The sequence below is a fragment of the Verticillium alfalfae genome, genomic scaffold (genome assembly GCF_000150825.1).
Source record: "Verticillium alfalfae VaMs.102 supercont1.1 genomic scaffold, whole genome shotgun sequence".
Lineage (NCBI taxonomy): Eukaryota > Fungi > Ascomycota > Sordariomycetes > Glomerellales > Plectosphaerellaceae > Verticillium > Verticillium alfalfae.
This window is the reverse complement of record NW_003315038.1, coordinates 960,987-972,171: the sequence shown is the minus strand read 5'-3', so window position 1 is coordinate 972,171 and position 11,185 is coordinate 960,987. Positions and strand designations below refer to the sequence as shown.

Sequence of the window (11,185 nt, the reverse complement as noted above, 5' to 3'; positions counted from 1 at the left end):
AAGAGAAAGGAAGAGAAGATGCGAGAGCTATTCTTGATGGGCTCGGGCTGCTGGTCCAGCCTCGATGCCGGGATGGCACAGGGACTTGGGTCCCGAAGACCAGAGACCCCGCCTGGTTATGTACAAATGCTCCACTGTGGTTTAAACTGGGCGAGCTGGCGAGCAGGTGTGCGGTCCTACAGCTGCAGGGTCACAAGGGGGTGGATGATGGAGGAATCCCTGATGCCTGAGGTGGGTTCCCGGCTCGAACGCGAGTGGTGCGGAGGTTGAGGCCAATCCAATGTGAAGGAGATTGATTGTTGTGAAGAAAAGAGAGCCAGCAGCGTCTATTCTCGTCGAGGCCAATGCAGTCAGAAACGTCGAGCTTCCTTGACGGCGTCGAGTCAAGTTGGCCAGGTCCACTGGTCCTTGATCTCCCCCCCTGGCCAGGGGCCCGGCTTGAGAAAAGACGGTCCATCAATTAGACAGTGAGTCGAGTCGAGTCGAATCGAAATCCAAGGCGGGGATTCCAGTCCACATCCTTGTGTATTCGTATCCAATCAAATTGGTCCGCAACGGCCTGTCCGGCTGTGAGTACGATGGGCGAGCATTGCCATGAACGAAAGGAACCCGTCCCACAGGCTGCATGGGGTCTGGGTGCACAATTGGCCGATTAGGTGCGACGGGATGGGAAAGGAAACGCGGATGCGATGCAGAGCTTGTTCACCAAGACCCCGGCTCCATCCAGAGGAGAAATGAGAGAGGAAATTGCGGCCGCAGAAGCTTGCAGCGCGTTACTGCAGCTAGGGATTGGCACATTGGACATGTGCTTCGGACCCCGGCTCGAGCTTGATACTCGATGCTCAACTCGGCACGACGATGGGGCGATCTCTGAAGCGATGTACCGCCATCATAAGAAGGCAGAAAATCGTGCGGGGGGGCGACATCGAAGACAATCAAGGAAAGGAGCTGACGAAATAGTTTAGGCAAGCAAGCAGGCCTCAGTTGCGCACAAGACAGAGGCGGTTTGGGGGAGACCAATGTCAGGTCGAGAATGGCTGGCCAGCGAGGTTGTTGCATCAGAGGGACGGCAGGGCCGAAAGAGCACAGCGAGCGAAGACGCAGAGGAACAGAGCTCAAGCAAAGCTCAACCATCCACGCGTTTTGGACCCCACTCATCATAAACAGCCCAATCCAACATGGCGGCACAGGTGGAGTCCGGCATCGCGACTGCATTGGTCACCAGGCGCTCCAGCTCCACAACAGCCCGCCAGGGTATCGGCAGGCTAATCCTCTTGGAGGGAAGGTCCAACTTGAAACGGGGTTAGCGCAGCTGACTCAAGACGGCTGGACGGGTGGCTGTTGCCCCCAGAGCGGTTGGACGTCGGGAGGAGAATAGGCAAGAGGTCCATCCGAAAATCGAAAGGAGCAGGAGCAGCAGCTGTGGGCGCATTTCCCGAGGAGCCTGCCCCTGGATTTGCCCGATGAGAAGATCTCTGCCCCAGGCATATGCTTGAGTGGCTGTTGCTGGGCATCCTTTGAGGCATGGGCAGGCAGCTCTTGCCTACCCGCTAGCCGCTATTCGCTATTCGGCAACTACAAACCAGAGGTCAGCGAGGCACCTGCCCAACTGCCCACCTCAAGGCGGGGGTTCAGACCCATACAGCGCCCAAAGGACGGCAAAAGACGCCCCATCAAGGACATCCACCATCATCCAGGTCTAGTGGTCAGCGTTTCCTGAGTCGTTTTCTCGCGTTCCCTCCTCTCATGGTGAACGGCGCTGAAGCTCGTCCCGCCGCTAGGCATCGGGGACAAAGGCACAACCCACCTCACAATGACAATGCCCTTATGAATTTGAGTCCGTCCGTCGATACCCGTCTGCCGCCTGCCGCTTGCCTACTCTGGGGTATGGCGCCATGCGAGCCAGGTGCGGTGGAAGCATATTTGCTTTTGGGTGCTTCGTCGGATACCTGCCGTCGTCGCTGCAGAAGTTTATTTGAATCATCTAGGGCGATTTGTTGAGGTGCCTACATGTTGATTAGAGGCCTTGAAAGCAGTCGGTGGCCGGCGTGCTTCGCTCAGCAAGGTCAACTACCGACAGCCTACCTACATGTACATGTGCAGTCACCCACTCACCACCCCACGCACCACAGCACCAGAGTTGTGCACAGAATAGCAGCGACAGCCCTGTCACTACAGAGGCACTTTACCTGGATGGGTACGACGACAACAGCCATACGGCTCAGTTTCATGTTAGCTGCCACCTGGACCAACGGTTCCAATGACGGGAAAGGCACACGGCTCGTGCCTCTGACAGCCAGAGAGAACCATGTCAGCCCCTGAACAACTGCGGCCTCGTCATGTTGATCCCCCCAAACATCACTTGGGCAAACTGGCGATCGGCGTCGACAGGGAAATTGCGACTTCCATTGTCCCAGGCCGCGCTGTTGCGGCCGAACTCCAGTGGGCCAACATCCGGCACGTCTTCCTGTTGGGCCACAAGTCATCACCGTATCACAGTCACATCAGAACCTGGTCATCAGGCATGTGTTGATTACAGCCCCAGGCCTGTCGCACTTGCCCTGTGTCTCGAGCCACTTTGAGCGTCGCGTCTGGGCAGACCATGATATGACCACGTTCCGCCCAAGAACAAGCTGCGAGAAGATGGGAGCCGCTCCGCGTGACGCGCCCGTCAGATCGCAGTCGATCGCACTACGCATGTCATATGCTGGTGGCTCGCCTGTCTGCACCCTGTGCCGCGTTCTGCAGCCGTGCTTGCCGGTGTCCCCAGATTCGATTGCGCCCCTAATGTAGCACCCCCAACTAGGTATCGGTCAAGCTCGGCTCGCAGCAGACAGCTTCCCCGGTTGTGCAAGGTTGCCCAGGCGAGCAAAGCCTCCAACGAGCCATCCTTCGCAACACAGTACCGCTGAGCTGGACCTGCTCGTTTATTCGAAACTGGCGGGCGAAGATCCATTCTCCCGTGCAAACTAAACGCTGTCAGGAATAACACGCCGTCGGCACCAGTCTATCGCGGCTTTCCCTGTAAAGTATATTTCCAGCCCTTTTGCACGATGGTTTCCCCGATCCCAATGTCCACAACAGGGGAACCTGGACTTCGACTCCCAGTCCGCCGACGCCGCAAAGCTCTGAGGTTTTTTCTACCCAGTAGCAATCATGCATCGCCAAGCCAGTGGCTGCTTGCCTTATCGGCTCTTAAAACAATCCGAGGCTATGGTTTGAGCCTTTAGATCGTGAGGGGTATGTAGCCATGCCTAGCCTCACCACGGGCATTTTCGTATTGAGAATTGGGGCAGGACTCCAAACAAGACCTCGAGAGGAGTGCCACTACCAACACGCATTCAAAGCTGCATCCTGTCGCGCCAGCTTCGTGCCACATGCCCTGGACGGGGCTTTTTGTCTGGACCTCGAATTTTGGGTCTCGACTCGGTCGACGTTTCCGTATCAAGAGCTTCCCCTCATTCCGCATCCCATTTTCCTTTTTCACTTTTATTTCTAATCTGCTGTCACTGTGATGGTCACATTCAGTCTGCATTGCATGACCTCGGAAATCCCTTGCCATATTTGATCGCGCCAAGCACACGCACCACTGCTGAGCTGAGTGTGGCGCTCAGTGCGCCTTTTGGGTCTCTTCCTCGGGCCGAGTCTTGGAGAGTGACCCGCAAGACTAGCCTCGTCCTTCCTACTACGTGCCACAGAAGGTTGACCATGTCCATCGCCCAGCCTTGATCGGATTGTGAGTTGTCGGGTGGTCGCGCCGGTAGCCTGAGACAAGGTTGCCTGCCACAAGCGTTTGCGAAGCCTTCTCAAGAGGCCTTTGGACAGGTAGGGGGTCCATATTGCGTGTTTTTTGTGTTCTCAACGGTCCGCATATATTTGTTGGTTCCAATGCACGCCAGACGTCTTCCCGCCACCATGCGGTTCCGGTTCCGCCTTGTGAAGGTTACGCCTCGGCAGGGTTTGCAGTCGCCCACCGCGTGCGACATGAGGACGGTGGTTAGAAAACAAATCACTTTCTTCGATCGTCCTCATCTTGCAAGAGAGGCGTGGTCGATAACAAGCACGTCATCCTCCGGGGCCTTCGTATGATTCCAAGACAAACAACGAATGCTAGCCTTAGACGCACAAAGTTGTGGTAGAGTTTTCAGTTGAGCATCTCATCGAGATACAAGTCGACTCTGCTGACGATGGGCACACTCAACTAACACTGATCAGCTTTCACACATTATATAACCCTAAACTTGCTGCCAATACTCCATAACTGTGCTCTTTAGCGTGCATATCCAACCGAGCCCCATCGTACGCTCATATGTGCCGGCGGATCACCAGCCCGCTGACAAGCCCCTGGGGTCGCCCGGGTTTGGTATCGAAACCTCCGTTATGGCATTGACGTCCTCGGAACTGAGTGGGATTCTTTGCTAAGTTTAATTGCCGGTGGAACTTCCTGTCAATCAATCCACCCTGTTGTTGTAGGCAGATGCCCAGTCATAGCAAGCTTTGGCCGTTGAATGGAGCGTAGTCAAGCCCGGTGGGTCCGACATTATCATCACGACGGCAAAAGAACGGGGAAGGCTGGCAGAATTATCAGCCATCCATGGGCTTGGTAGCATGGTGAGCTGTGACGGATTGTCACCGCCAGTATGATATAGAGAATCATCGCCTGCACTGATGAACGATCATGGCATTTCCCTGCCACCCTACAATATGATCATTCGTCACAAGGTGATGCAAATGCCATTCAACTGGTCGCTGGTGCGGCTATGTTTGTTCAGTCACCGGGCCCTTAAAATTGGGTAACTCGTAGTTGATATTGGACATGCGACGTTGAAGGACTGTTGACAATAATGACGAGAATACCGCCCGGTCGATTATGTACCCGTCACGGTTTCCCCGGCCTGATATCTTGTCTCTCGAATGGGATTCCGGGTAAGCAGGTAGTCTTGGGTGGGATCCCGACGATTCCCCAACTATTGGACATACATGTTGCATTTGGCATCGTCGATATCGCTCGTGTATACTTCATGCCGACACTCAGTGCTTGTTAAGTGACAATCGCAGCGGGGAAGTCTATTGGGCCAAGCGTTCACACACTTGGTCAGTTTCGTCGTCTCTTTAGCCCGGCACAGCCTCAATCTTGATCTCCTACCCAGGGATGGCGAAATACATCTTGCCGTCCTATTTCCACGAGCTCCTCCTGTCAATTCGTGGTAATCTAAATTGTTTATCAGCAGATATCAATCACTGCGGAGAAGGTTGTCATCTCGTGGCTGCCTCCGACGGACGCACCGTGTTGATGTGGATCTTAGTTAGTCGACATCAGGAGACACACATGAAGAAACCTTCAAGAACATGTCAAATATGCAGAGTGCTGGAAGCTTCAAATGCTATACCAGGTCATTGGCGAAAGTCTCCCTCGGCAAAAGCATGCTTGAGAAGTGGCAGTCGTTTCATCATGTGACGGGGAGATTCGTTGGAGAAGTCCTCAGATGTCTACCGCCGTCACAGGAGTGAAAGGTTGCGTCAGACTCATAAGCCAATATCCGATGCATTTCCAGGCCCGTCTGGCTGATGAGATGGATGTGCGTCGAAGCTCCGAACTTTCGGAGGTGACAGGTGATGCATCCTTGGCGTCACAAACATGCGAAATTGCGAGCACACGCACATGCAGGACGATGAAATCAAGCACGTCGCATCCGCTCCTGAGTGAATCCAGGCAACGGCTCCAGATCCGAGGGAGGGAATGAGACAATCTTCATCCTGCCACCTCGACGCGCAACGGTCGGCGCTCAAGCCCTAGTCGCAAGGGAGCCGCGTTGCTATTGTAATTTCAGGCGATCTGGCATTTCTTGAACGGAGTACTGATGACCGACAGCTTATTCTCTGACCTCTGCAACTGGGCACTGCTCGTTGCTCAGTATTTGAGACTCCAAGCGAAGGGGGCCCGGAGGATGGGCGGTACTCGTGGCCGTCTACCTGATACCGAGCTGATGACGATTCACCCCCGATTGTTGTCTGAGTCATATCAGAAGGATCCTCGGATGGGAACATACTACCCGAAGGAAGGAAGATGTATGCATGCTTGATTAAGATGGGGCCACGAAGCATGTCAATCACTGTGTTGGGGCCAACAGAGTTGGGCAACAAACTGACCTGAGGTAGGCCGATTAAGCAGATCGTTGTTGCAACAGGCAAAGAGGACGACCGAGAGCCTTGAAGCAAGAATGACTCACAAGTCGCAAGCTTTACGGGCAGCCTAGAAGTCATTCGACCCAGGCCGGGGATGCAAAACCCATGCCAGGCCGGCCTTGGCGTAAAGTCGCCGGCCCTAACCGTTCCCGAGCCGAGGCATCGGCGCCGGTCGCGGTGGGGAGCCCCTCACTTGCACGCCTCCGCCCGCCCGACAACGTCATCATCCAGTCAGTACAGGCTCATGGCAGCCATCTTCGCACATAAAAACACGTCAACCTTGGCCTCGGCTCCCGGAGGAAACCTTTCACTTCATTCGAGCACCGCCATCATGTCGTCCTCTTCCTCCCCCGAGCTTATCAAAACCCAGGTCAAGGCTATGACCTTCGACGTCTTCGGCACCACTGTCGACTGGCGCTCCTCCGTAACCGACGAGCTCACCAACCGGGCCGCCTCCAAAAGCGGAAAACACCCCGACGAAGACCGCATCGCTAACCTCCGCCGCCTGTCGCGCGATGACTGGGGCCGTTTCGCGCAGCAATGGCGTACCACGTACAGCACCTTCGTGCGAGAGTTCATCCCGGGCGAGACACCGTGGAAGGACGTCGACACGCACCACTATGACGCCCTGGTCGATCTGTTGGCTGAGTGGCAGCTCGAGGGCATCTACTCGGACGAGGAGGTGAGAGAGTTGAGCCTGGTCTGGCACCGGCTACGGCCGTGGGACGAGGCCGCCAGGGGCTTGCGGCTGCTGGGCAGGCATTATGTCACGTCAATGCTGTCCAACGGGAACGCCTCTCTGCTGCGGGACCTGGACGACTTCGGGAGTCTTAATTTCCAGCGGCGGCTGTCGGGAGAGGACTTCAAGGCCTATAAGCCCAATCCCAAGGTGTACCTCGGAGCCGCACAGAGCCTTGAGATGACGGAGCCAGGGCATGTTGCCATGGTCGCCGCTCATCTCGACGATCTGGAAGGGGCCCGAAAGTGTGGGCTGAGGACCGTTTACGTTGAGAGGCCGGGCGAAGAGGCTTGGAAGGATGATGAAGATCGATATCGAAATGCCAAGGACTGGGTCGATATCTGGATTGGGGAGAAAGATGGTGGCTTTGTTGAGCTTGCGAGGAGACTGGGTGTCGAGCAGTGACACTAATCAGCTGACAGGCCAATGATGTGTCAATGACAATATTCAAATTCAACGCTGAGGTGTACGAGCACGCTTTCACATAGATAGAGACAATTTGTCGCGGTTTTCCGCCTTACGAAGCACCGATTGGAAACGCTAAGTCAGAAGAAGACAAAACTTGCCCTTTACGCTGTGAAATGCTTGGCGAAGGGATGGACGGCAATTGCAAACTATCTCGTGTGGTTGAGAAGTCATGATACATGTCGGAGGAAACACCATACAATACCACCTTGGCATTGCTTCATTGAATACTTGTGTTGCAATCGACTCTGTGCTGCAGCAGTAGTGATGGCCGAAGAGGTATTGCTTACGGTCTGCTTTAAAAGTACACCAAGTCAAGACGGTCATTCGAAGGAGAATCCTGGTGTAGTCAGCCAAGGGTGGCATGTTCCAGCCTGGAATGGGTTCAACCAACCACCTATGTCCATGATGGCAGGCCAGAGCCGAGAGCATTGGAGTCGGCCATGACAAATGCAGAGGGCCTGCCGACTTGATATCTGTTGTCTTCCGGAAACGATTAAATTGGACCGAAGAGCGTAGGAGAGACATGGGTATGAGACATTTCACATGAGATTGGAAAAGACAGCTGACACCAAGCAAATGTCCGTCGCCGCTTTAGATGTTTGAAAGTAGCAGGGAAGAAACGTGCCTGGTTAACGAGATGGCATGTATATGTACTTCAGGGTGAGCCTGCGACTGGAGAGACATGCCAACCAAGGAACGAGTTCAACGGCGTGGCTGCCTGGGCAAGGCATGCGCGTCAAGCTGAAAAAGTGACACTGTCTCGAACTTACGGTCGGCATATTATTGGAATGTCGAATCAAGGCGGGCCAGAGCAAGCGAAATATGGACCAACAGGCACCACCGAGTAGCACTCCGGCAGGGCAACAATGGGCTTGCGCACAGCTATGTGTGGCATCAATAAGGAGAAGAAGAAGTATCCGTTATGACCCGTGACCTCCAGAGAGCCTGCAAAGTCAGCAGCAGATCGAACGAATCCGATAAGGCTTGAGAAACTGTTGCCAACCTCAAAATTGGGACCGTACCTCCGATAATCCCGTGCGGTTTGTGTAGACAAAGAATACAAGGCGGGGCACGATCCATTTGGTTGCTGGGCAGTCAACGGTCAGGCATGCGTGAGGAACGGGTGGCAAAATCAACCGCATTGTCTCGGAAAGTGTCCCTTGAACACCGTTGCCCCTCCATAGGCATGTGGTTGGCCATGCCCCGCGTCAACCCAGGGTGGGCGGCGTCTGGGGTAAAGCCTGACGAGCCAGGCAAACTGGGGTACTGAGCCGTTCGCAGATCGTCCGGTGCCTTAGAGGCCAGTGGTGTAGATATACCAGTAGCTCTTTGGGCGAGCAGTGCCGACAAGGCGACGTTGATAAAAAAACGGACTGACCATGCCCGAGTACTGAGTGATGCCAGAATCTCAACTGGTGGAGTGGAAGCGACACAATGACGCCAATTGGGCTGTTGGGCAGCATGTGACTTTTGCGTGTGGCCAATTTGGTCAGAGAAAGCCGGTTGATGCTCCCAGGCTCAGGTCAAGTCCAGTCCATTGACAGGTGACCCTGGCAGACTCAAAGCTTGAGGGAGATGGCAGAAAAAAGGGGACTTTCTAAGTGTCTAGTTGATTCGCTTGCACACCCTCTTTTCCCCAAGCGCCAGACGTGCGTCGTAATGTCATATGCACGGGCGGGCTACATGCTCAGCACAGCACATGCAAAAGCACGTCGTGGAAGCATGTGTGTGTGTCCTCCACTTCCTACTCAAGGGAGGGGAAGGACCAATTGAGCGGGAGGAGGAAGAGTCGAGGGCGACTCATAGGTCGTGAGAAGTGGCAGGTTGCAGGTCGTACACCAGGTCCGAAGTCGTGGTCCAGCGACGAGGTCAAGTCATGTGGCTCTAGAAGAATGCACAGATTGATGCGTCAGCCGTGTGATGCTCGTGGTTTGTTAATAGACCAGTGTCGTTGTGGCCGCATTCGTGCTTTCCAAGTTGACGTGAGGCGGCCATTGATGCCAAGAGCTTATTAGCGAGGATAGCTGGAGGGGTGGTGCTTGTCGAGGGCGAGAGGCGTGTACAGTGGGCGACAAGTCTGTGGGGAGAGGGGGGGAGGGGGCCGAGGGGCCTGCCATGAGGGGAGCCCTAAAAGATGCGGATAGTCTGTCGATGCGCGGCGGTTGCTTGCCTGGCCGACCGTGTCGCGTGCATGGCATAGCATGGCATGACATCGCATGGGATTGTATCGCATGGAAACGAGAAGGATGAGTAGGGATGGTGGAGGTAGGATTGAGAGATGGGATGGATGGTGGACGTATATTCATCCGGACTGCCTCCTTACCGCGCCAGCCTGTTCCTTGAACATCTCTCAACCCTCGCAAGCGCAATGGAGTTTTGCTTGTTGTTGGACCAGAGACCGTTCGGCGAACGACTCAAGTGACTTCTAGGGGAAAGGGTGATTCATGCAAGCAGAACGCAGTTGCCACTTCTGGAGTGGACAAGAAGGCGCAGCCGACACACTTTTTGTGCTGTCGTTGGTGGTTGCGGTTGATATTGCCGTCCCTGTCACGAGTGCCGTTGCCCGATATGCTTGGACATCTCGATGGCGATTGTCATGATTCGCCCGAGGCAGGTCATCGGTCAAGCAAATACCTCAAGGTGAAGTACCTAAGTTGGTAGTGGGCACATACAACGTTCATTGGCAGTCGCAACCCGAGGCTGGAGCACCTTTTTTAACACAAGATCAACGAAGCCGGAGGGAGGGACCATAGTGATGGCTTCCACCCCCAACTGCCTTTGGAATCACAGGTAGACAGGGAGGTGTGAGGGTGAGTTATGATCAGGGAGAGCCTGTCGGTCCGGGTTGCGGGGGTTCTCCTCTCTGTTGCTTCCTGCCTCTCCTCGAATGGTGCTTTTGGCGGTACCTTACTGCACACGGGAAGGGGCCTGTCAGTCCACAGCCAGCAGCATCCTTTTTGCTCCCTCCTCCATCCCATCTTGCCAGCCGGGTCTCCACCCATGGATCCGGTCTCTTCCTGTTCCATCCTCACATACCTTACTTGACAGGGTAGATGCACCTTTGCGCAAGGCGGGGCTCTCTGGTCTGTCCATTCCGCACCAGCACTACCTTGAGACTAACAAGCACCAAGAACCAGGCACTAACCAAGCATCAAGCAAAGCACCGAATCCAACAAACGACCCGACAAATCAAGCTCGTAGACCTCGATCATGGCTTCGGAACTTGGCAACCGAGCATTGATTACACATTTCCAGGCTTCACTAGATGCGGCCCGTGGCCATCTCGCCAGGCTCGTCCGTCGCCCACCGCCCACATCTTCCAGGCACCTACCTGCTTCAGTATCTGCCGTTACTACTGTCCCTCACTCGCCTGAGCTCAGCTCCAGGGATCAAGGAGAGCCACTGCAACCAACCAACCAGCCTGGAACCAGTCGCAGCCGGGCTTCGAGGCCTCAAGACCCAGTACCGGTACCGGTACCAGAGCTAAAGCGCTAGGTACCTCGACCCGAGCAAGACCGTCTCCACCCCTACCTTACCAACACAGTAAGGTACCAGGTGAGGTACCTTAGCTCGTCTCCGCCCCTTTGCTGAGGGTGCCTCATGCTGTGCCTAAGGTTGTCCCGTCTTCCAACTTCCAGTGCCTGTCCGGTGCTGCCCACCTCCTCTGCATGTCCTCCAAGTCCCTAGTTCCTAACCCCCCCTACCTACCTAGCCCCCCCCCCCCCGGCCCCAGTCTCTGGGTCTTCCAAGTGAGTCCCGTCCCACGTCTTGGCTCCGAATTCCATCAGACTC

The 11,185-nt window shown here is 55.2% G+C and overlaps 2 protein-coding genes across 2 annotated transcripts; both read left to right on the top strand.

Moving 5' to 3' along the window:
• Positions 1–1,178: 1,178 nt before the first annotated feature.
• Positions 1,179–2,533, top strand: VDBG_00308 (predicted protein; the record flags this gene model as incomplete). Its single annotated transcript, XM_003008581.1, has 3 exons — positions 1,179–1,285; positions 1,587–1,906; positions 2,418–2,533. 3 exons carry the CDS (start codon positions 1,179–1,181, stop codon positions 2,531–2,533), a joined length of 543 nt encoding a protein of 180 aa, XP_003008627.1.
• Positions 2,534–6,517: 3,984 nt separating this feature from the next.
• VDBG_00307 (haloacid dehalogenase) lies at positions 6,518–7,330 on the top strand (the record flags this gene model as incomplete). Its single annotated transcript, XM_003008580.1, has 1 exon — positions 6,518–7,330. One exon carries the CDS (start codon positions 6,518–6,520, stop codon positions 7,328–7,330), a length of 813 nt encoding a protein of 270 aa, XP_003008626.1.
• Between the last annotated feature and the right edge of the window lie 3,855 nt (positions 7,331–11,185).